At 41.5% G+C, this 27,013-nt stretch overlaps 1 protein-coding gene across 2 annotated transcripts in view; it reads right to left on the reverse strand.

Moving 5' to 3' along the window:
* scube1 (signal peptide, CUB domain, EGF-like 1) overlaps positions 1-27,013 on the reverse strand; it is a 134,366-nt gene that overhangs the window by 40,331 nt on the left and 67,022 nt on the right. For both annotated transcript variants that reach the window (XM_030440161.1, XM_030440160.1), the window contains exons 5-6: positions 16,304-16,432; positions 13,712-13,828 (exon numbers count right to left, since the gene is read on the reverse strand). In XM_030440161.1, the coding sequence (XP_030296021.1) occupies positions 13,712-13,828; positions 16,304-16,432 (246 nt within the window). The remainder of the gene's footprint in view (positions 1-13,711; positions 13,829-16,303; positions 16,433-27,013) is intronic.

The raw sequence follows: 27,013 nt of genomic DNA on the forward strand, positions 1-27,013 counted from the left end.
CAAAATTGGGCAGTGACGGTGGGATGGGGGGGGGGGGGCTGAGGGCTGGGGGAAGGACAGTGGGGGGTGGGATGGAGGAAGGTGGAGCTGGTGAATGGCAATGGTTGTAGAAGGAGGTGAGATGGCATGCATGTGTTGCAGGGTTGGGGACGGTGGGTTTGATGATTGGGCTGGGAGAGGGAGGCGGCCTTTCACTGGGCCTGAGTCATTAAGGCCTGAATGAGGATCTCTCTGTGAATGGACGCCACTTGCCGGCTTTGATGTACACACACAGTTCTATGGGATGGTGGGGGCCAGAGGGGTTGGATATGGGGGTAATTAATGTCCCTTCCATTCCCCAGCCCAGGCCCACTACCTTATTCTTTCAGGGGCTTGATGGACAAAGTGGAGGACTCTCTGAAGTCCACTCAGGAATGAATGGAGGCTTTCTGGTGCTCAGCTAACGGGTGAAATGTGGCTGTGTGAATGTGTGTGGAGTGGGATTGTTGAATCGAATGCTTGTGCATACCAGTACTTCTGAGCTTCTGCATGTTTGAATGTGTGAAAAAATCTGTCAGAGAGGGAGATAAATGGTGAGCGTTTGTGTGTGTGTGTGTGTGTGTGTGTGTGTGTGTGTGTGCGTGTGTGTGAGGGGTTGATGTGTAAGAGGCTGAGGTTGAGAATGGGTGGGAGAAGAGTCCCACTCGCTCCTAAAGAGTCTATGGGACTAAAGCGGTGGACAGAGGCCCACAGAGAGGGGAGTGTTTTAGAGAGCCAGACCTACATAAGACGAGGAGGGGGAAGAGTTAAACCACTCTACAAAATTAAATCTAGGAGGAGAATGCTAATAACCAGCGCACTGGAAGGAAACAGAAGGACCAGGGCTGCTAAAAAAACATCAACAATAAAAATGTATTTCAATTCAAAAGGGGGAAAAATGACAGAAAAACTAAAAGAAAAACAGGGGAAACAACAAGTGTGCAATACAGGCTCTCTCATGCAGCCAGACAAGAGGACAGACAGATGGGCAGAAAGATTAGTGAAAGAGGAGGTGTCAGACAAATGGACGATGTGGCCCATGTGAGAGGACACATGCAGTAGCAACAGCATGTTATGAGTAAAAGAAGGGTGAGTGGAGCAAGTCCCTGTCCCTCTACTGAGGTGTATGGAGCAAGAAAGGGGGCTAATGGGTAGGGATGTTGGTGGTTTTGTGGTTGTCAATGATTTGGTTGCTTTTGGTTTGGGACGTGTGCAGAGGTGGAGATGAGGAGGTAGTGAGACAGCTGGAGGAGGAGGAAGTTTGGTTTGCTTTTTTTCCTGGGAGCTTTACCTAAGATCAGGCTGCAATTGAGATGTCCGTTTTGTCCATTTTAGCCAGAGTCTAACAAGTGGCCCCTGACACCCCCACCCCACCCAGAGTCGCTCTTTCCTCTTGTGCACTGAGGATCAAATTCACCTGATTTGGTTTTTACATGGATGCTCAGACAAGACAGGCAATCAGGTACTATCACCAGAAAGCAGGAGGAGGAGGAGGAGGGAGGAGGATCAGAGGTAAAACGCTACATAGAAAGGGTAAAAGGGAGGGTTGGGGGGGTTAAAGGCAGGCCCCCAGAAAAAGTTGGGACACTCAGACCATAGATACAGAGGTCCTTTCTCTCGTCAAAGTATGAAGAGAGACAGAGAGGGAGACAGAGAGAAAGAAAAGACACAAGACATCAGGAAAGGGGGGAGACGAGGGTTCTTGCTCGCCCTCATTCTGCTTCTTCCTCAAAGCTTTTCTTCGATGGTGTGTTTCACTTCTTCAATTCAGCTGGAAAGAAAAAGGGGTTATCAGCAGTCAAAACCTGGTGCTGCTTAAAAGCAGCACAGCAATCTGCTCAAGTGGTGACTGTGAGAGACAGATAGACAGACAGAAAGAAGGAGAGAGAGGTGTTTCCAGTGTTCGAACACAGCAGGAAGGACAGCACATCAACATGATGACTGTGTCTGTGTGTGTGATCAATAGTTGGCATGATTCTGGGAAATTTCTCATATACAGTCAATAATCAGAGAGCTTCATGTTTCTTTTTGCTCTACAGGCTGTTATAATCTCACCCGTTTACATGTAATGAAGTGTTTACTCATACTTGCACTTTTGTTTTCTTTGGTTTTAACCACATGGAAAAGTTTTACACTGCCCATTACAAATTAACCCGAACTTGTATACAAAAGGCACATGAACTCCTCAGCAGCTCATTAATTGGACAGAGACTTGGTGGCTTGTCATCCTCCTGGCAGCAGGAGAGTCCCAACTCTGAACTTCAAGGATTTCTCCCAAGAACTAACTGCTATGAACATCTTTTCTGGTATTTGAAGAAACGATGTCTCGAATATTCCATCCAAGACTGTGGTTTGGCCTCGCTGCTAAACTTTACAAGTTTGAGGAATAATCAGAAGTCTGCACAATTGACCGTCAAAATCTTTGTCTAAAGTCAAGGGTGCAGTGTTGTTCTGCTCTTTAACAGGCACATTACTTAGAAAGTAAGATGCGCCTACAGAGGCAGGCTCATAAAGTGCACAAATGCTTCTTTAATGATTAGAGAGGCTGCTTTCAGTCATGTTCCCATGCGCATGGTTAAGTCATTGCAGCACATATCATGACACATTTAAGCAGCAAAACTTAAAGCTGTAGTTATAAAGCTGAAAGGGACAAACAGCTAAACCTCTAGCTTCTGAAATAAATATTTTTAGACATCTTGGCATTTAAATAAGTAGATAACTACTTTATTCCAAACAAATCAACTGTGTGACCCTGAACTGTGTGTGTGACCTTTTTGATGTGTAGAAGAGCACAGAACATTAATTAACATTAGATCCTGATTGACCCTCTTAATTTTGTCAGGAGATTTACATAAGCAATTAAGTGAAGTTGCTGTGCTTCATGCATAAATGCGCACATCATGTATGGAGCCACAACAGTCTCATAATGGATAAATGCACACATAAAGGCATAAATGCATGAAAAAGGACTCACAAATGTATTTAGGGAGTTGTATATATATATGACTCGGTACACAAATAAATGTTTTAATGCACACACAAATATGCTTCAATCCATATATAAGTATATAAGAAAAAAAAAAAATTCACATATAAGAATAAGATTTGTAAACATATTTGCGATGCGCACACAAATATTTCTTATTTTAAATATGTGCAATAAAAATTCACAAATGTACAAATCGTCAGTTATTTGCAATTTTCACCAAATACATATTTGGAAGTTGTTAGATTGATATATGAATTGTCAAACGCGCATTTGTCTCAGTGCTTTTAATTTGTAAACCTCCCTGCATTTGTGTGCGGATTTTTGAGACTCATCTAGCGCCGATTCACAAATGCGTTTTTTTTACAAGGGGGTTGTCTGCAGCCAATCAGATGTCTCACTCCTTTACAGCCAATCACATGAGTGCCTCCCCACGAGGGGTTTTTAACTGACGTCATTACAGCGCGCAACGGTTCTAGCCTATGAATGCTGCCATGACAGATAACTACTTCCGCTGGCGGTGTTCTGTGTCCGGCTGCCTTGCAACTGCATGACTGACTGCTGCCGCTAAGCTAGCCCTAAACAACTAGTGTTATGTCATAAACGCTTTTTAAATGAACTCAGGTACAACACGTGCCGTTGTTGGTTGCCACAACAATTCATGAAAATTGAAGGTTTTTTCAGAAACGTCTTGTGTAGAACATCAACAACTTCGACAAACATGTCCGTGCCCTGCGCCCTACACGCCATGCTGAGGAAGGAGGAACGGAGACTAGCGTGGCTCGCGGCTTTGACACTAAAATAAATATTTGGGTTTATGAATATCTTCCACAGAATAGCTGCTACATGACTACATGACTTCCCTAACCCGGCGATGCACGAGCAGCCGCCTGTCTCCACGACTCCACTTTCCTTCAGCATTATTTTTTCTTTTCTTTTTTTTTCATTGTGGTTGACAGACATGATATAAACATATGGAGTGAGAGTGTTACAAATGAAAATAGGGTGATGTCAGCAAATTGAAGTTACATAACATCATAGAGTGCAGGAGAAGACAAAAATAAATACATTTCAGGTTAGGCATACTCAAAGTCATTTCAATAACATGACAACAAAGAAAATAATACTAGAGCAGGGGTACTCAAATACAAATCTTAAAGGGCCACAAAGATTTTTTTCAATAACTCAAAGGTCCATGTATTGAGGTCGGTCAGGCCACATGCAATAATACTGTAATATTCAAAGCAAAATGTCCTTTTCATTCTAAACAACAAAATACAAACTAAAATAAAATGTAATTTCCATTTTAACTTAAATTAAAATACATAGTTGAATATTTCCTCTTTTTGTTTGCCTTCAAACATTGTGTCCATCACTTCAGTCATGCATTATTTTATTTCATTGTGACATCGATGTGACAAGCATCCTGCTTGCAGCTTGATATGACGATTTCAGTGCATTTATTGGTGTTGTGCTTATCGCTGAATTTTGAGGAAATGTCTCTTCAAAATTCCCATGCTTCGTCTCATAATGCCGTTTCAAATTGGAAATCTTCATCACAGCTTCTCCTGGCATATTGTAACGCCCCTTGTGGACTGTGGCGCAATGACTCTTGGGTGTTCTGTTGGTGTTGGTGTAATTATGGTTCTTGAATGTGTTTGTGAATAAGATGATATGTAAGATGATTGTGGGTTAATTCATGTCATTTGTTCTTTGATTAAATGGTGTTGAGTTTTAACAAGGATGATAAACATTTTGGCACCGTGAGTGAAAGGGTGTTTGCCGGGGGAAACTCGCCGTCCGTTACAATGTTTGTGTGTTTGAAAATACATGATGAGACGGAGTAGAATTAGTTAAACTACGTCTGGCCTTTGTTATCGCTGCACTGTCAGATACGTGGGGCTTGTCCTGTCAGAGGGAGAATGAATGCAAATTTTAAATCCCTATTTCTCTGAGTCGCGGATTTTCACTGTTCACTTTGTAATAGCAGTTTACTAGGAAACACGCCATTTTCAATCTTTTACCATCGGCAAAATGTGAATACGCGAACTGCTCCGAAAACGAAAGTGAAAGTTAAAAGTTGCGCTCGCAGCGGTGAGTGACCCAGCTGTCTCTGTATCGTTGGCATGGAGACAAGTCCCGGTGCACACGTGCTGACCCAACCAAAACACATGGTGAAGGAATAAAAGTTTGGGGGCCACAAACAGGAGGCCGGTGGGCCAGATGCGGCCCGGGGGCCGCCTATTGAGGATCGCTGTGCTAGAGTCTTTATGGCTTTCTTATTTTCAGACTGACTAATTATGTTGATTTATTGTTTGATTTCCTTTTTGAGACGGTGAGTACAAAGTATTTGATTAGTGAATTTGCGGTTATGGAAATGAGCTTTGGCTAAAAATAATATTACATTAATTATATAATATTGGTCTAATTGGGAAGATGGGACTGAAAAGAAACCAAACAATACATTTTGATAGTCCAAAACAAAGTTCTTGTCAATGTGTTGATGGATAAAGGTAGTTACATTTTTCCAAAAAATCTGCAGGTAAGGACATGACCAAAAGAGATGGTGAAGATCTTCTGGAGCCTGTTTACAGAAGGAGCAGAGTTCGCTGATGTCTCTTTTATATCTTTGCATAAATAGATTGGAGGGATAGATACGATAGATGAGTTTGAGGGATACTTCTTTGATTTTATTTGTAATAAAATATTTGTAGGGGAGGGACCATATGTTTTTCCAGATCAGGTTTGTGAATATATTATTCCAGTATGACGCGATATTGGGAGTACTGACGTTTTCTTTTCGAAATAATGCACGTACAGTACAGTTGTTGTTGTTTTTTGCTGAGAGGCAGATTCGACCAATTTCTGTCTGTACAGGCTCCAGAGGTAAGGGGTCAAACTCAGGTAACGTACCATTTTTCGATAACATAATCACACCAGAGGGTATTGCATCATATACTATTGCATATTCTTTCGGAGGAATAGGAAGTGTATATTTATTTAAAAATTGTGAGTATGATAATAATGTGCCGTTAGATTTGAAAAGCTGACAAACTAGAATTATGCCATGGGTGAACCAGTTCTCTCGGAAAAGTGATTTGTGTTTGTATAGTATGTCCCTATTATTCCAAATATAATATCTATGGGGGGTGAAGTTATGTTTATAAATCATAGACCAGGAGAGAAGTATCTGTTTATTAAAGTTGGCTAGTTTTGTCGGAAGTTTTTCAATATTGTAGGTGCCGAGTAACAAAAAATTAAGGCCACCGATTTTGGAAAATATAGTTGGGAATGAAGTTCCAGATTGATGTTGGGTTTCTGATAAATTGTCTGATCCAGTTGATTTTTAATGTGTTATTGATTTTGTTTTTCCACACAAAGTTATAAAGAATTTTGTCAATAGCTGAGGTGGTCTGTTTATTTACATCCAGAGATATTGCTGTATATGTAAGCCCGGATAAGCCCTCTGCTTTAGGTAAAAGAATTCTGCCCTGAAGGGATAGATCTCTCTGGAGCCAAGGGTTAAATTTGTTCTGTGTTTTTTCTATGATGTGGGTAAAGTTCAGAGAGCATCTGTTGCTTGTGTTTTTGTTGATGATGATTCCCAAATAGGAGACAGACTCTTTTACAGGTATGTTGGAAATAGATGTAATATTACAGTTTTTGAGTGGTAGCAGTTCGCACTTACTTAGATTCAGGTGAAGTCCGGATGCTCTAGAAAAAATTTAAATTCAATTAATAGCAGGAAGGAAGTGTCATCTGCTAGTTGACTGATGACGATGATGAAGTCAGAGAGCAACTGAGCAAATATCAAAAATAAATGTGGTGACACAGGGCAACCCTGCCTGATTCCACAACTTAAGTCAAAGCGTGGAGAAGTACCTGTCTGCATTTTAATTGAGCAATTCGCTTTCTTGTACATAGTTTCAATTGCTGAACAAAAGTACTTACCAAAGCCAAATTTCTGTAATGCCTGAAACATACATTTGTGTTCAATGGTATCGAATGCTTTGCGAAAATCCAGAAATAAAATAAAACTGTCATCAGGGCAGTAGTCAGCATAATCAATAAGATCCAAGACAAGTCTTATGTGGTTGAATATACGTCTGCCCTTCATCCTGTTTGCGTTTCATCAATAATGTAATCCAGTACTGCTTTAAGTCTTTTGGCAAAAATTCCAGCTAAGATTTTATGATCATTATTGAGGAGACAGATTGGTCTTCAATTATCTATGCGGAGTGGGTCCTTATTTGGGTTAGGGATAAGTGTTAAAAGCCCTTGGTATAAGGTAGGAGGAAGAGTTTGGTTATGGATGCTTTTGGTGAATGCACCATGGAGGAAGGGGGCAAGTTTATCAGCAAATGTTATATAAAATTCAGATGTTAAGCCATCAGTTCCAGGAGACTTGTTTAATTTAAGTTGCTGAATGGCAGAACTGACTTCTTCCAAACTTACTTGCTTGTCACAGATGTCCCTCTGATCATTATTGATACATTTTAACTGAGAAAGATATCCAAAAAAGTAATCTGTAGCGTTTTTATCATAGTGTGATTTACACAGGTTCTTGTAGAACATTAAACAGTGATTGGATACCTTTGTGGATCATCTGTGACAGTCCCATCAATATTGAGTTTTTGATTGCAGTTTGCTCTACTGCGTGACTTTTCCAATCTAAAGAAATATGCTGTGTTTTGCTCCCCTTCCTCCAACCATTGTTTTCTGGATCTCACATAAGCTCCTTCTGCTTTAACTCTGTACATTTCATCTAGCTTGAGCCGCTGTTCAGTTAATTCTTGTTTGTCATCCTCTGTCAGATCTTCAGGCATACACTGAGTGAGAGTAGCAATTTTGGTAATAACTTTTGTTTCTTCCTCTTTTCTTAGTTTGGCGAGAGGATCCATACTCTCTTAGGTATTTTGCCATCTCGATTTTCAATAGTTCCCAGTTATTAAGAAAACATTTATCATTTAAAGCCCTATGCCAGTAAGATTGTATTAAAAAGTGAATTTTTTCTATAACAACTTTATGTTTTAAGACTGAGTTGTTGAGTTTCCAATATGAACTCCAGTGGGTAGTGCTGGCATTAGGTCTAAAATTAATTTGAAGATTTATAGTTTTGTGAACAGTGAGTGAAGTGGTCAAAATGTTAACATAATTATTATTTTCATCCAGACTACTTGAGATTAACCAGTAGTCGATTCGTGATCTACAGGTGCCAGTTTTGTTAGCCCATGTATAGGATTTAGTAATTGGATTCTTTTTTCTCCAGATATCTACTACAAATTTCTGCATCAATAACATTACATTAGAAGGAGAATTTGTTCTATTTTTTGGAGGCCATCTATCTACAGAGTCATCAACCGTAACATTGAAATCCCCACCAACAATAAACAGCAGGTTTGGATATTTAGATAACCAAGATAGACAACGTGATTCCAGAGTGTCAAATAAGAAGTCATTACCAATTTTGGTATTATAACCATATCCATTGGCCAGAAGGACTATAATATCATCAAATTCAATAATTAGTATAAGAAATCTACCGTTTGGGTCACTCTCTGAGTGTAATATAGCTCCTTCAAATTTGTTTTTCAGGGAGGTTACTCCTGCTGACTGTTCTGAGCCATGCGAAAACCATGTGTCATTTCCCCACTGATTTTCCCAGAATTTGATATCATCAAGGATTGAGTGTGGTTCTTGTAAGAAACAGAAATCAGACTTTTGTTGTTTGATAAATAAAAACAGGGCTTTACGTTTTAAGTTATCTCGCAAGCGATCAGTGAAATCACTGGTAAGGACATTACAAAAATGTATGCAGATAATTCAGAAAAACTAAATTAGCCTTAATGTTTCTCTTCATAATTAGGGCCTTTAATTCTAAGTCCCCTGCAGTCAGCAAATATCAAAAACATAAACATAAGGCAATAATTCATGAACCCCCTCATCAAGTTAAAAACAAGGCACTCACACACCTCTCTTAGGACGAGTGCAAAACATAAACACCAGGCTTCTACGACATTTGTTTCTACACATAAAGAAAAATAATTCTTGCTCCGGAAGAACCGGAACCGTGGGGGTTTAATTAAGGAAAATTTAAAGGAGAAACTAAGTTAATTAATTGCCCCGGAAGGCGACGATTTAATTCAGATATTAGATAACATAAATTCATTTTAAATATTTATATGCACTACTATGTACACAAGTAATTAAGGGGGGGGGGGGGGGGGAATAGAAGGAGTGTTCTTGTGGCAGCTATGCAAACTGTGTCCAGTCTATGGACTAAGTGTCATTTTTCATATCATTCACAGTGATACTTTTACCGTCAATGAGGGCATGGGAGCCTCTGAATCCGGCCTTCTTTCCCTCTTTCCTCGCTTGCTCCACCAGCGGCCACAGCTTGTTCCTTGCGTCTTTCGTGTCTTGAGTCAAATCCTCGAAGATTTTGATCTTTCTCTCCTTGAGCAGCTTAGAGGTTCTCGCATCTCTCCAGATCTTGTCCTGGTGAGTACGAGATAGGAACTGCACAATGATGCAGCGGCTGGAGTGACAGTCTGCAGCACGGGGTCCAAGCCTGTGAACAATGTCCACAGAGAAGTGCAGCTCTTGAGCGATTTCAGGAGAAACTTGGCCGAGGTTGTCGATGATGATTTTCTTGACGTCTTCTCCGGTCCGTTGGGGGATCCCGGCCACTCGGAGGTTCCATCTTTTTTGGTAGGCTTCCAGGGTATTCCATTTGTCGCGGAGCACCGTGTTTTCTTTCTCCAGTGTTTCAACATGACTCTGCAGGGAGTCCCCTTGGAGAGTCACGTCCTCCACCTGTTTCCCCAGGAACTCCAGGGAGTCAGTTACACTTTTAATTGTTTGTGTGTTATCTTTAACAGTGGTTTCAAGAGAATGCAGTTTTCTGAGGGATTCCTTCTGCATTTTTTCAGTTCTCTCCATCACTGTCATTAAAGCAGCATTTGATACAGTTTGTTCACCGTCTTCTGATTCACTGGCCAATTTTTTTTATTTCTTTCCTGGCCGTTTTCATCAGGTATTGTAGATGAGCTCTCAGGATTGAGTAATCCATCCAAAACTCCAAGTTGGTTTCCTAGAGCACTACGAGCATATGAATGCATCGCGATGGCGAGGTCTATGACTTTCACTGTATGTGAGAGAGTCCATCAGAGACAAAGGGAAAAGTTTGGTCGAGTTTCGCGGGGCAAGCCAGTTGCTCGTCAGGGTTAGGAAACTCTAATCTTAGCGCTGTATCTACTCACAGTTCAGGCAACTTTTCATCTGTAGGTGCTGTTCAGAGCATGGTTTAGTTTTGACTCGTGTCGTAGAGCTTATAGGTGCAGTCACCTCACTGAGACGCCATCATCACGCCAGCCTGCTCTCCCAGGTGGGTCTAGGCTCGCGCAGTACCTGGAGAGCAACTGCGCAACTGCTCTCTACAGCCCTTCCTTCAGCATCATCCACGCTGTATGTTTAGCTTGATTGATGCTGTGGCTGGGCTGCACTGCTGCCTTCCTTCAGAAATATAAACTTGCTGTGTTTCTTCAACAGTACTTTCCCTATTTTGTTACTGTGCAGGTAGTTGTATGTCTCTGTGCTTTTGTAACTGCGTAATTCTCCGCCGTCAACACCTTCAGAAAATATAAGATAATTAACTATGTTGATGTAGCTAACATCGGGCCATTGCTTCATGTCATCTGCCCACTCCGTGAGGACTGTCCTCACAACTTTTTAAAACATCCGTACTGTGTATCCGCCTCCGATCATTTTGTCGCTTTCTTTGTGTTAAAAGCCGGTTTTTAGAGCGAGCATGACAGCTACGCTAGCGTAAACACCGAGTTCAACCAGTTCAACTGGAAGAGCAAAGCCGACTACCGCTATGAACCATGGGTAAACTCCTAGATCCGTTGCGCGCTGTAATGACGTCAGTTAATAACCCCTCGTGGGGAGGCACTCATGTGATTGGCTGTAAAGGAGTGAGACATCTGATTGGCTGCAGACGACCCCCTTGTAGAAAAAACGCATTTGTGAATCGGAGTCGCGCTAGATGAGTCTCAAAAATCCGCACACAAATGCAGGGAGGTTTACAAATTAAAAGCACTGAGACAAATGCGCGTTTGACAATTCATATATCAATGTAACAACTTCCAAATATGTAATTTGATGAAAATTGCAAATAACTGACGATTTGTACATTTTTAACTTATATATGGATTGAAGCATATTTGTGTGTGCATTGAAAATGCATTTGTGTATCGAGTCATATATATATATACAACTCCCCAAATACATTTGTGAGTCCTTTTTCGTGCATTTATTCCTTTATGTGTGCATTTATCCATTATGACACTGTTCTGGCTCCATACATCATGTCTCTTAATTGAGAGACAATCTTATCATTTCTATTGCTGGGGGATTGCTGCAGGTAGTGGAGTTACTGATGGGACAGAGGATGGGGAGATGGCCAAGGACTACATGCCTCCCCCAAGTGACGACGAATGCCTCTGTTTAAACAGCAACGCACCAGGTGCAGCAGTACCTGATTTTTCAAGTGAATAAGAGGTGAAAGTTTGATATTTTTTTATCATGTTATGCCCAAAACATACTAATTGAGAGTTTAAATACAACCTAACTGTGCCCCGCAATATAGATCATGTGCTATAGATTGGTTAACTGGGGCCCAAGTGTTTAACAGCAAAAATGTTAAATCTAAAGATAAATCTATGATTTTCCCAAAACAACATAAAAGTGTTTTGAACCGAAGCGTCCCATTTAGATTGTGCACGACCTGACTACTTTCATTTAGAACTGCATTACATAGAAACATTTGTGCAGATGAGTCATTTTAGAGCACTACTTGGATTCATTCATTCATCAAATTAGGTAAATTGGTTAGTTAGTTTGAGCGAACACATTATGAAGGGAGCATTTTGGAGCAATGTGCAATGAAAAATTATAAACACCATTGATTACAGGCTCTTGAGGGCAATATACTCTCTGAAACAAGCTGCAGTAGACTGACTTCAACAGCAAAGATGATGTAATGACATTTTTTTTACAATCTCCACAAACTACTTCTTACATTTATATCAGCAGCAAGGAGGTTGAGAAAACACAGTTATGAACTCCACTTACCTGGGAGGGCTTGTCCATCCTCTACTGATTAGAAAAATAGCAAATGAAAATGAATATCTTCTACTTGAGAGCCAGGATGAGGAGGCATGCTTCTCTTGACAGTCATATACAAATCGCCTGCTTGGGCAGAGAGAGCTGCCTGCTGGCTGCTGGCTTGGCTCACTGAGTCAATGGAGTTTTGACACGATAAATGTGTTTTTCAGAGTCTGAGTGGGAGATGTGTCAGTCATTCATTTTCCACCAGCCAACTCGGTTATTTCTTTAATACTCAAAACATATCACTGCTCATTCCTTGGCCCCGACACCTTGCAACTAAGATGCTCCCGCCAAGACTTACTATGGGCATTATCATGCATAATGTGTGTGTTTGAGACATAGATGCTTATGTGGCAGAGAGGATGGGGCCCAGCGTCAGAATTTGTATCTGATCTACTAACTACTGTGCTAAAGTGTCCTCCAACAGGAATCTCTAGAAAAAAAAGTTTTCCATCTTTCTCAGCCACTGGATAATGAAAGGAATGCTCTGACTCATTGGTTAAGAGAAACACAAAACATTTGATTCTAAGATTTGTAAGGCTTATAAAAGTGACATATTAACGTTTTTGTTTCATTTGAAATCTTTAACCTTGGAACAATGTCATATACCCAACTAGCCTTTTATGGGACGTTTTGCCACTAACTGCGCCTCAGCAGACATGTTTATTTCAAAGGTTAGTTAATTCTGCCAGTCTATTAGTCATACTAATGCAAGCTTCTAAGCAGCCTGAGAGGCTCAACTCAGGGCACAAAAGCACACTTACTCAAGCTCTGCAGGGATTTCTCTACTGGCCAAGATAGGATGAAAAACATTAACTCTATGGAGTAAAATAGATGGTTCAACTTGAGGTGTCACATTTTAAAATCCTGACACCTTAATGCAATTTTTCTGCTGTCGCAACAGATATGTTATTAAAAAAACAAACTCTGCATTAGTTAGATTCAATTAAAGCTTGGTCATCCCATTATCGTTTCTTCTTTTTGTAATCTATGAACGACCCTGCAGTAGTGATTCTGGTGGGTTATAAACAATAAGAGCATCGTTTACACTTTGATAAATAAGGACTGAATAAGGTCTCATCCTAAGTGTTTTTCCCAGACTGCGTTTCTCATCAGCAGCAGGGCTACAAAGAAACCTGAGTCTCATCCAACTTCTTTATCGACAGTGTGGAGTGATTAAACCAAGGTAAAGCTGAGGACGGTGTGTGTGTGTGTTTGTGTGAGTGTGTGTGTGTGCATGTGTGCGAGCAGCTCCCTGTGTCTTTGTGTTCAGCAGGGTGTTTAAATAAGACGAGGCCGGGGGAAGGGGAGAGGAAATTTGGGGAGCTAGGAGATGATCTATCTGCCAACTCACCACCTCCAATCCCAACCCCCTACAACTTCCTCATTTCGTACTTTTGTTCTTTTAAATCATCTGTGCTACACTGAAACTGTCCGGGGCCTTCTATCATGCAACAGATGTTACTCTCAAACAGCTGTGAGGGATTGGGGTTATGTGTGCGCGTAAACAGGGAAGCCATCTTGGTTGTCACTCACCGATGCAGGTCTTGCTGTCTGAGTGCAGGGCATACTTCTGGTGGCAACCGCACACCGGCCCTGTGTCCGTGTCATCACATGTGTGCTGGCAACCGCCGTTTCCATAGTTACACGTCACTGAAGACAACAGACACACATTCAAGTCTCACTCCTGGCCACAAGGCTGGTGACATTTTAAATGTCAACTAATTCCTTATTTAGCTGTAATAGTGGTACAGAAAGACAGTTCAGCTTAATGTACCAGACAGGAGCACCAGAGGGAGATTCATACTGAGCAGTAGTAAAAAGCAAAATTATGCTCAATTGGATGAATGACCAACAGGACAGGTGGGAGTGGGTCGTAACAAGATGAGGAGAAAGAGAGAGAGAGAGAGAGAAAGACAGAAAGAGAGAGGGAGGGAGAGTGAAAGATAAGGGAATGGTAATGGTGAGAAACAGGGTTGTGAGTAAAGGAGGAGCAGAAAACAGACAAGAGAAGAATATAGAGCAAGATGACTGAGCTATAAAAAGAGACCAAGAGAGTAAGCAAAAGATATGGGGACGGGGACGAGAGAAAGAGAGGGGGATCAGATGGATAGCGAGATTTAAGAAAGCGGGAGAGGGAAGCATAGGGATGGGGGAGGGGGGAGGTAAGAAAGAGAGGGTTAGATGGAAAAACTTATGTGCACAGGGTTTCCCTGAAATTCTGTTGAAAAACTCATTTCATATCATACTTGGTATGAAGTGCATCTTCTATTGTTTGTGATATCACAAGAAATGTGTGTTTTCATCAGTCCCCTTGTAAATTACCTAGACTCATTTAACTAAAAATCATGGGGACAGATGTTATGTTTAGTTTGTGTGTTCTAAGGTAAAGGGCAGAGAACAATCTGGGTCATGGTCTCTGTTGGGAAAAAAGCAACCCAAAGTTAGTTGTAGGATTTCAATAGGTTCATGCCCTTGAATTTCTTTATTAAACTCTGTATTGTATAATGGCAATGGTTGGCATTTAATTAGTTTAAGGCTTTTGGTTAGAGTTTAGGAAAGATCATGGTTTGGGTTAAAATGGCTCCTTTGTAAATGGGGACTACGTTCCTGTGTTTGAAATGCAGCTTAAATTCTGAAGTTCTTCATGAGGTTCCTGACTTCCTTTTAAATTCTTTCTTAAAAAGTAAAAAAGTAATGAAAGAAGAGTGTGAGCAACACAAGGGATGAGAAAAAGATGTTGAAGAGTGAAACAGATAATGCACTCATGAAGAAGGAGGAGAGATAAAAAGAGGGCGAGGGATGAAAGAGAGAGGGAGAAAGACGAGACTCGAAGCAACATGGAGATAGATACGACTATGAGAACTCAGGAACCTTAGCTCTTATCCCCCACAGAAAACCAGGTTTCAGTTTACACCACTGGCCCTAAAACAGCAAGCTGAGTAGTTCTTTTTCATGGGCCACAAACTCTTAAGATGGAGTTTGCCATAATAAACAGAATTGATTTGTCAAACAATAACTGGGGGATAGATTTTGCATTGAGTCCAACATTTTTACTTTCGTCTAATTTGCCTTATCTTCACAGTTCTTGGGGTGAAAAGGTAACAAACGCACAAATACACTTGGGAGCTTTGCAGCTCCCTCATCGGGACCATTTTTGGATCACTGAGTGAGTCTGAGGAGAAGGGAAAAGTGGAGTATAGACAAGGAATACAAGAGAGAAAGGACAAGGCAGAGACAAGGATGTGGGAGACAGACCATGGAGAAAATTGAGAAAAGAGGTGAAAATGAAGAGAGGACAGGAGAGGAGAAGGAAGAGAATATGTGTGTGTGGTTGTGTATGTCTGTATGTGTGTGTGTGTGTGTGTGTGTGTGTGTGCATGCGGAGACGTTGTAGACATAACTACCATTTCTTTCATCACTCGTTTACTACCGTCCTGCGCCGCCCTGCTCAACAGGCTGGCACATCACCGGGTCCCTTGCCGCTAATGAAATATTACCACAGCGGGGGACGCATTAGAGCCTTTCAGAGGCTTTCACAATCTTTACACTCTCACCGTCTAAGAGGAGAACAAGATGTGTTGCCAAACAAAGTGTAACTAAAAGCTTATTTTTCCCCCTCAAAAACAGCAGCCCTAAATTCCATGGCTGCAGGCACTCTGCGTGAAGAGTGAGAAACAGAGATGGAGCGGCAAGGGGGAGCGCACGGAGACATGAATTTTCTCTACTGAATCCTTCAGCACCTTCAGCTTGGCCTGAAACGCTTAACTGATTTTGGTATTAAATGTCCACCCTCATATTTTACAGCTGAAGGCCTACTGGAACTTGTCCATCAGGGCTATTACAGATGTTTATTACAGGAACAGTTTAGATCCTTCATCGCACCAGTACGTAACCTCAATAAAATCAAGTCTATGAAACAAAGTATTAAGACCTTGCTGCCATGTGGATTGTAAAATAAAGTGACAAGTCAATTGACTTAAAGATTAACAGATGATGGGAAGTGTTGCACATTTCACTATGTAGGACTTCAAGACCTGCTATGCCTGTGAGCTGATCACTGAATGTGAACAAACTTTTTTACGTGTGCCTGTGTGTGAGTATGGGCATGTCAGGTGTGAGACATACATGTACAGTCTTTCTGGTTTTTGGCCAGCTCAAAGCCAGGGCGGCACTCGCACGACACCCCGCCTTTGCCCGGAGCCTCTCTGCAGATGTGGGCACAGCCGTGGTCCTTGTTCATGCAGTTCATTCCATCTGTGAAGGGGACAGAGACAGAGGAACACAGAGACTTTAATGACTCCTTAAAGCTCGGGAACTGTGGAATTGTACAGAAAGGAATTAGGCTGACAAGTCATCATCTCCACATGCACATGAGATCATGTTCTCATGAAAACTTCATAAAATTTCAACTATTCTCTATAACATTCCAATTCATGACTAAAGCAGCCGCAGTCTATGTTTAATGAAAGCATCTTTAGTTATAATTTTGAAACAGGTTAACACAAAGAGTCAGCTACTCTGCTCCATCATGACTGTCTTGTGGTGTGGTTTGATCTCATAACTTAAAATGCTGCTAACTCCTTACTGTTACAGGGAAATATAGGAAATCACATTCTACTATTCTGCGCATGTGTAAAAACTTAAAAGTAACCAGATGTTGTTAAAATGCAAGCAGGTGCAGATGTGTTTTCTACTCATATGCATAATGCAAGAAAAAGAGCATTATTTTGCAGGTTTTTCAAACCTAACAAATCCCACAGAAGGACAGCCCTATGTGGGCTAACATTGTGCAGCTGTTTTCTGTAAAAAAGCTCTAAAATCTATAAACTACCGGCAAGAACTACACAGGTGACAGACACACTTAAACAACAGCTGATAATGCACAGAGCATTAGGCTATATTGTACTGTAGCTTACCAAGATACACATTGCGCTAGCATTACATTCAGTCTATTTTGCGGATGGATGAAATCTACCGATATTACCTCTCAAAAAACAGCACTGGTCAAGAAGCTCAATGTCAGTTGATTCACAGCAATTGGTTTATTAGCTGTGTCATCTTACACAGAGCAACACAGGATAACACTGTGGCAGGAGTATAACCTGAGTCTGTTCTCAAAATGTCCAAGCTACTATACATAATGTGAGGGAATAGAGAGCAGGGCTCCTACACCTTTTTTATAGGTTAATTCAAGCACATTTCAAGCATATTCATGTACATTTTCAAACTTTTACTAGTTAGTCGCTTGCTAGCTAATATCAAACAATTCATCATAAAAGTAACAGTTAAAATTTCAACGACTTCCAGGCACTTCAAGCACTTTTCAAACCTTCAAAAAAAAACATAAAAATGTTAGGATTTTCAGGGATTTTACAGAACCCGTACGAATCCTGACAGAAGACCAATGGAAACACAGGGCAGGGTGATTAGTTTCTGTCTGCTCACTAAGCTCAGGTTCTGAGTGCTACTGAAGTTGGCTCTACTTACTGACAGCAGTCAGGCAGGAGGCACACTCTGTGATGCCCTAGGATTTTTTAACTGCCCTATGAGGAGGATGCACACTTTTTATTCATCTGCCTGTGTAAAAATACCCTTCTATACATATCCACATTACAAACTCAAATGCAAAAGTTGAGTGGAAAATCTACAGTTCCCCAAAGGATGATTTAACTGCAACTGTGTGGACTCCACAACTGAAATGTTTCGCCTGCTGCATCATTGTAACACCCACAATCAAGCAGAGAACAACCTCAGGTGATCGTAAGAAGACTTGTAAACAAGGACTCACGGTTTCAGTAACAGCGAGAACAAGGTTGAGCTAACCAGCTACAGATCTCAGACCCCTGTTTGCCTCTTCTCATTTCTTACAAGACATTTTCACATACATATACTTCCTCTTCTTCCTCAGTGCCAATTAAGCCGTGCAACTTAATTTATGACTCTTCTCAACCCATATTCTCAACTGTCACTGCTCTGAGGCTTCTTCTTGGCAGCAATGACACAGCTGGTCATCCTCCTGCTCCTACTCCATCCCTTCATTCCTTCACCAGGGTCTGTCTGATGTGGTCTACTATCGTTGTGATTTACAGACCACACTGTATAACACATCTGAAATCTGAAATAGGTCAGTGTTCAAACCTTCATCAGCAGGGAGAGGAGTAGAGGGAGGAAGCAAGGAGGTGGAGGACAGAAGGCCAATGCTTTCCTAAGAGGCAAGTGGGGAGGGAAAAGACAGCCAAAGATATTACCGAGTTCTGGGAAAAACTGGAAAAGTTAGTTTGGGAGTGAGTGGATGTCTAGCTTCCCTACTCTCTCAGCTGATGAAAGTTTTTTCAACCACCACTACAAATCATCTGTTGTTTTTCTTCAAGATGATGCTGTCACCCAGCATAACTCCTGAACGGTGTGTTGTTCTGATACAAAGTCATGGCCTATATTCAAAGTTATATGGTACATTTATTGTGATTGTGATATTGAAAAAAAAAACAACAAAAAAACCCACATCGATTTAAATCTATGTATGAGTGCTACACCTATCTAGTGTTGATGATCAATTGAGGAGTCTCACAGCCTGGGGAATGAAGCTGCTCCATAGTCTGGTGGTATGGCAGGAAATACTTTTGTATCTTTAGTCAGATGGCAGCAGGGAGAACATAACGTGGGTGTTGTCTTTTACAGACTACAGCATCAAGAGCAATAAATTGTTCTGTGTGCAGCACTCAGGATTGCTTATTTCCTCTGGATATTAACTCTAATTGTTGCGGTTGTGGTAGTGTCATCCGCATACTCTACAATGAATCATGTGCAGTCATGGGTGTACAGTGTGAACAGCAGGGGGCTGAGCACACCGCTCTGGGGGGTTCCGGTGTTGAGCACTAATGTCTGGTATCCAGTTGCAGAGCGTTGTACTCAAGCCCAGAGTGTTTAATCTTCCAATCATCTACATGTGTGAAAATGTTTTGAATGCTGAGCTGAAATGCATGAAGACAGATTGAATTGAATTCAGTTGGTCCTGAATGTATACTGGTGAGGGTCTAGGCTGGCAGGGATGTTATCTTTGATGGAGGTAAAAACCACAGGGCAGTAGTCCTGCAGACTATAGACACAGCAGACTTTTTAGGTACTTGAACAATGATGGCTGTCGTTAGGCAGAGTGAGTCAAATTCATTATCAGCAGGATTTTTCTCACATCTGCTTTAGTTACTGACTTCCACAAAATTCCTCCAGTCATCCAGGCTTTCTGGTTATTTAAGATTCTCTGAGAGATTTTTGAGGGTGACATCATTTAAAATGATGCCAAGATTACACAATGGGAAATGAATGCAAACACACAAATTAGCAGCCCAATTAAATTCAAATAGTTAAATGATAATAACAAAATCAATTAAAACACCTTCAAGCAGATGATAGACAGTAATTAAGAACATTCCTGAATTGTCCAGGAGGTGGAAAGGTTTTCGGCTTTGATTTTTTTGCAAGTGATTCCATGAGACTGCTGCACTAAGACTAAAATCAGTCTTTCCGAGGTCAGTTCTGGCACAAGGAACCTCGAGGAAGCAGGCAACCACTGTAGAAATTTAAAGTGGACAGATCCAATGCAACAAAGGTGTGATATAATGATGGCAGGGGTTTATAGATGTACGGGTGCTTATCAGTAAGAGAAGCCCAGCCAACCTTACCATAATAATACAGAAGGGTGACTGTTTCAACTACGTCCAGTGATAAATCTCAGGGCTGAACAGTAAACAGAATCTGAGGGCCTAAGTGCAGTAGTAGCAAGTCTGTAAATTACATCTCTATAGTCTAAAACTGATAGGAACGTTGATTCAATAATCCATCTTCTACAAATAAATGGAAAGTTGGTCTTAATTCTGTATAAATCTTTTGTCACAGCTTCCCAATAATGTTCCTTATGTGAAATTTAAATGTGAATTTATCATCAAGCCAGATGTCCAAATGCTTATACTCCATAACCCTTTCAATATTTGAACCATTAGTAGTTGAGATATGCAAACTGAGGTAGTCTAAGTTGTGGGATCTTGGGAAAACCATGATTTCTATTCAGAATTTAGTATTAGCTTTGGAGTACAAGATAGTATCATCTGCGTACAGATGCATTTGGCAAAATGGGTCCCTGCAGCACATCCGTGGAGACCAGTAAGAGTCCAGATTCGGTTCCTCCCATTCTCACACACTGAAGTCTTTCAAGCAAGTATTTTTGAAACCAGCTGCAAGCAGTATCAAAGCTTGTGGAGAGTAGTCTCTCTATGAGAGTGGTGCACTGTGTCAGAAGCTTTTGCTAGATCTATGAATAAAGTTGCACAGTGTTTTTCATTATCTTAACTAGTATCTAAATCATTCACAAGTGACAGCTGAGAATGGCTATGAATGGCTCTAAAAATACATTCATGTGGATTAAGAATAGAATGTTATGCAAGGAATAATTTCAGCTGGTTCGTCTATAGTAATTTCAGGATTTCTGACGGTCAGGAGAATTTTGAAATTGGGCAGAACTTATTAGGAATTAGGAATTTCTCCATCTTTGTTTAAGGGGATTACATGGGCCAGTTTCCAAACACTAGGAACAATGAGATAGAATGGTTAAATATATGTTATCTGTTCCATAACTATAAGTGCAGTAGCTTTAAGAAAAAGGGATCTAGCTTATCCTCGCCAACTCCTTTCCTGCTGTCAATGGCCTGCAGTGCTTCTAGAACAAGATTAATGGGGAAAGGCTGAATGGACAACTGGGACTCTGAGCTAGCCATACATTCATGACAATTAATTGTGACAGAGGTCTTTGATAGTGTTTGTTAAAAGCTGAGCAGACATCATTTGGCTATGATAATAAACAGCCATCAAATTTGACGCAGGAGGGAAGAGGCTGACAGCTGACTTTTTTTTTCAAAATTTGTCTAGGTCCAAATAGGAGTCTGTAATAATTTCCAGATAATAAGTTGAATTGGCGGCCCTAACTGCACTGATTTCGTAAGCATTTAAATAAAGTCCAATAGATCTGGGCCCGTATTCACAAAGACTTTTATCTTAATGTTAGGAGTACTCCTAAATCGGACTAAAAGTTTTTATGTAGGAGTCGTTGCTTAAAAGTAATTCACAAAGCCGCTGAGACCTACTTTTAGTTATGAAAACATTGAACTCCTAAACTAGAAGTAACTCTCTGTTGCTATGGATGACTTCATTTTATAAGGACGCACTTAGAAGTGGTGACAACGGTGATTGGTTGTTGAGTGACAGGGCAGCCCATTGAAAAGTAATTTAGGCTACGCAGTGCATGAAGTGAAAATAAGGAAGTTGCCTACAAGCCCATGACAAAAAGATATTGGATGAAGAAATGTATTTATGAGGAGAACTAAGTTCCCCCCCTCCAGACAAAAACGCTTGGGACAAAAATGACAAATTAGAAGATCGCGATGAAAAACGTGAATTGCCAATAAAAGCGGCATTTGCTCAAAAAGCTGCGTCAAACCACTCTCTATTAAAATTCGGGAATCGTGTGTTGATCCGGGATGTAACATGCGTCAAAGACAATTTGTGTATTGATGGAATGCAACTTTTTCCAATTGACAAAAGCCCTATTCGCATGGGACTAGTATTACCTGGGGACCTCCAGTAATTTGTAATAATTGCGGAGGTCGTCTGTGATCTTAATCCCGTGTGAATCTGCCATGTCCGTAATTTGTAAAGTAAAAATATATATATTTATATATTTCATATTTCGCCAAACACAGATGTCATTTGATAATATTAGTCCCGTGCGAATCGGCATCTCTTTGATTTGGGGTCGTTTTTTGTTTTTTCTTAAGGTTTTTTGTGTTTTCCACACCTCTTTTCTGCCTTTTTCCCGGTCGAAAATTATGGAAGCTGCTTTGGGAATTATAAATGAAAGTTTTGACAGCATTTTGGGCGCAAATTCAGGAGGCTCATCAGAAGAGCGAAATCTCGAAAGATTATTAGATGGATTACATGCATGGCAGCATGTGGTAAGGAACATTTTTCCATCTTTCAACAGGCTCATCAGTTATTATATTAAAAATATCCATATCTAACCATTGCGCTGCTCCAGCAAGGGCTCCGGTGCGATGGACCCGGGGGATAATGTCAGTAAAGTCGAGTTAAAACACATACTTCGCTTATCCCGTGTGAATGCGCCGCACCAAACGCAGACGTGGTGGGATAATTTCTAAATCACTTGAGGTTCCCAGGTAATACTAGTCCTGTGCGAAGAGCTGCATTTTCCCCGTAGCCAAATACCGAAGTGTTGCCAAACATTTTAACTCTGGCGTTATTGGATTGTTTCAGTTGGTTGGGGACGTTAGTGCGTCCCTCACCAACTCAACCACAACTTCAGTCTCTTCGCGGTCCATCCGACATCGTTTTAATAATTCCCTGTCATTTAGCGTCTCCAAAACATTCGGCTGTGACCAGGTCTTAGTGAGTTAGGAGTCCTCTGAACTACTTCTAAGGTCTCCCAGACTTAGGTGCTACTTTTAGGCCTAAAATCAGTGGCGGTTCTAGACCAGTTTTTATAGGGGGGCCAGGTTGGGGGCGGCTTTTTTGTTGGGGGACACATACAACCCAGGAAAATAAGACAAAACCCTCATTCAGACAAGGGATAAATGGAACTTAAAACAGTGTTTAGAATTTCAACAATTTTGATTGGGTAGTAAACTGCCAATACACTTTATTTCTGCCTTTCCCTTCAGTTCAAAATAATTGCAAGAAATCTGTCATTGTGTTATTGATGCAGACTCCCTGTCAGGGGGGCCACAGGGGGGTCCGGACTCAGCGTTACAGGGGCACTGGCCCCTGTTGGCCCCCCCCCCCCCCCCCCCCCCAGAACCGCCCCTGCCTAAAATGTTTTGTGAATAACTCTTATTTTCAAAAATTAGGAGTCCTAAAGTTACGACTGACACGCCCATTATTTTTAGGAGTTGCTCCTAAATTCATCTGTTAGGAGCTACTTTTAGCCTTAAAGGTCCCATATTACACTGTTTTTCATCAATTTCACACAGCTGTCAGAGGTCCAACAACTCTGTATTCGATATGTATTGCCCCAAACACATCCGTGGTCCTGAACTCCAGCTGTCTAAAAGTCGCTCTTCTGAGCTGTATTCAGAGCACTCTGTTTCTGTGCCTGCACCTTTAAATGCTAATGAGCTGCGTCTGTCAACGCCTACTTGGGAAGCCTTGCCTGCTACGTCACTCTCAGGGAGGGGAAGCCCCTTATGCTAACGGTAGCATGCGCTAATGTTTACGGTGGATGTAACACTATGGCTCGCGGAGATTTTTTCGTTCAACCGAACCAGTTTGACCAAGAATCGGACTCAGAGGGAGAGGCTCCGGAAGAAGTACAGACTCTGCGGCTGCAGCAGGACGTTTCAGAATGGTCAGTGTGTCTAATAATGTTAGTTTGTTTGTATGTGTTGTATGGTGTACGGCAGTTATTACCGTGTAGCTGATGGCTAACAGCTAGCGAAAGCTGTTTTTGTCCTCAACGCAGTCTCTAAACTCTTGGACACTGTTCGCATCGTCTCTGTCTCCAGTCTGCACGTTTCCAGACTTTCTACTGTGACAACCAAGCTTCATCGTAATATTATTAACATCAAACTTGCTTCAAACGCCATTGCACAGCGGACCGAAATGGAGCTAACTAGTTAGCCAGTTTCTAGCTGACTTCCCCGTACTCGTCCTGTAAATACTATCAAACCGCGAAGACACTTATCGGTGGCTCGGGTGCAGTTGCTGGGTCCAGTATGGTTGGGACTGATCCTTTTACGAGGGTCAGTGTCGAGGCAAAGCCAGCTTTGTACTGACCCTCGTTACTGAAGCAGTCCGATGTGAAGTGGTGAGCACACACATACAGCACTTTGGGAACTGCTGTGGGTACATTCCCAAATAAAATCCATCAATTGAGCCCTCAAGACCCCCGATGAGGGAGGTTTAAAGAGACTCCGGTGCTCGTTAGTGCAGCCAACGACAGAGCAACCGCTTCTTCCCGGTTGTACATTTGCCATTTTCTAACCGAGCGGAAAAAAATGGCGCCGTTTAGATAATTCCTTCGGGTGTGGCAAACCTTCACCTGGGGCGGTGCCACCAACCTGGGGGGACGCGTCTAATCTGTCGGTGACGTCACCGACAGACTTTCTTCAACTGGCCTGTATAAGCACACATTTTCTAAAGGCGGAGAAAGCAAAAAAGGGAGAGGATGAACTTTTTTCATACCAGGGGGGATTGTAGACAGGCCGGGAATGCATATTATTGATAGAAAACCGCTCTAAGGTGTATTTTGCATAATATGGGACCTTTAAGATTCTTTGTGAATACGGGCCCTGATCCCCAGTACGTCTGGCTGATGACCAAGCCTCATTCTTTTCCTTAAACGGGGCTACTAAGTCGGGGAGAACGTCCTGATGTAATTTGAGCTAGTTCAGCATCTAGTAATAATAATAATAATAATAATTCATTTAATTTATATAGCGCTTTTCAAGGACCCAAAGTCAGTTACAGAGATAGGTACACAAAGTAGTAGAACAGGTGTGGTGAATTTCACAATAACCGGAGTTAAACCGCAATTTATCATTTCTATTAGAATTTTTATTTTTGAGTGACCTACGGGTGTTTCTAACAGTGGGGCATTTTCATGATAGAGCATTCAATGTTAATCATAAACTGCTCTTTTCAGGAACACCCATAGCCGGGGAGCAGGCCTAGAAGAAACACTTCATAGGTGGATTCATCATAAATCAAAGTTTCTCCTACAAGCTGACAACAGTTCAAAAAGGCAGGTTAAATCCAAACTACCAGAGTAAGAGATAACGACCAACCTAGATCTCAAAAGTTTCTCAAAAAGTATGGCCTAAAACCAGATAAAAAGTGAAGCAACTGACCGCTGCATTTGCATGCCAGCAGTAACTATGGCCTAAATACCATCATTCTTCAGTGCGGCAACATTTTGGTGACCAAGGAATGTAATTGCTCTTGCATCCAGCACTGCAGGTGCTACAGCAACAGAATGAATTCAAACAGCCATGACTCAGTTTCACTTTACAGATGCATTATTCATCCTAACCTATCCTCATTTAAATGTATGCTAAATGCCTATGGCTGTTAATTTGAGTGTGAATGGTTGTTTGACTTGTCCAGGGTGTACCCCACATCTCACCCAATGTCAGCTGGGATCAGCTCCAGTCCCCCGCAATCCTGCAAAGGATAAGCGGTTACAGATAATAGATGGATGAATCATTTATAATTCAAAAAAGCCCATTATTCCCTGCATTTAGACAAACTAGAATATATGATGGAACATGTATGATAATGCATCATTATGTTTATATCAATATAGATTTGAATCCAAATGCAAATCAGAATCCTCTAAATATTTTCTTTTATTCAAATAAAACATGTCTAGGACTGTGCAGCCTTGGCAGTGAAATGGCTTTTTGACTCTTTCTAGATGTTGTTTTTGGCTGTAACGGCCCTGTGCTTGAGAATGATCTCCAAACAAATCTGAGCACCATGTGGAAGATTTAAGTTGAAGTAATTAACATGTACTTCATATCCAAATAATAATATGAAAAATTTAAAACCAATGTTTTAAGAAATAATATCAGATTACTGATTAATTTAATTGTCATTATTACTAACACCAAGTAAGGAGATTGTGTTTTTGCCCATGTCCATTTGTTTGTTGGCTTTGTTGGTCGGTTGGTTTGTCAGCAAGATTCACCCAAAACTACTAAACAGATTTCCATCACATTTGGATGGAGGATTTGCTTCAGCCCAGAATATGCCCTTTTAGCTTTTGTTGCAGATCTGGATAAAGGGATGGATCCCGGAAGTCCCTGTGAACCCAAAGGCAAAGTCTTATTCGCTTCTGCATATTTACAAGTTTCCTGCAAAAGTTGTCAGGTAGGTATGGCCATATTGTTTGTATTAGTGGCATTTTTTGGTCAATAGCTAAAGGTGAATGAGCTGAATGCAGATAGATGTGGGACTCTGCCCGACCAGGAGCTCCTGGTGAATACAGCCTTAAGTGATAAGAGGGCTGGCCAAACATAGCTGCACATGGTGGCATCAGAAATTGACCCTGCCAAATTGACAACAGGGAACGGCATGCCAAGCAGGCCCGGTTCTAGACTGCCTTGATTGGGGGGGGGCAGTAAGAAATGTTGATGGGTCACCAACTGCTACTGTTTTGAGTGCCATAGGGATGACGTTTTTTTGTATGCCTACCAGTCTATGATGCCAACCCAGACGTAAGCATCGCAGATTCGCCGTGGTTCCATCGGCAAAGCTCTAACGGGAATTCTTTTTCTGGATTGACGAAGAAAACAAATTCTGTGGCCAACAAATTATTGATGTCAGTCTACTAACATATTTTCTATTTAAATTTGAAGCTACAATGTAATTGGCATTTTACATTTTAAGCCCACCTCCACCTCCCCGATGTAGGACAACTTTATCAATGCCCAATTATAATTAGTTATCTAATATGAAATGGCTCCTCCTTGAACCGGCATCTTATCGTGGTGGAGGGGTTTGAGCACCTGAATAATCCTAGGAGCTATGTTGTCCAGGGCTTAATGCCCCTGGTAGGGTCTCTCAAGGCAAACAGGTCCTAGGTGACGGGTCAGACTAAGATGTTCTAAAGCCCCTAATGAAGAAATTAACAACGAGGAAGTGTACGTCGCCCGGATTGGCGTCACCAGGGCCCCACCCTGGAGCCAGGCCTGGGGTTGGGGCTCGCAGGCGAGCGTTCTGGTGGCCGGGTCTTTGCCCACGGGACCCGGCCGGGCGCAGCCCGAACGAAGGACG

This window comes from Sparus aurata, chromosome 14, assembly GCF_900880675.1.
Source record: "Sparus aurata chromosome 14, fSpaAur1.1, whole genome shotgun sequence".
In the NCBI taxonomy this organism is placed as follows: domain Eukaryota; kingdom Metazoa; phylum Chordata; class Actinopteri; order Spariformes; family Sparidae; genus Sparus; species Sparus aurata.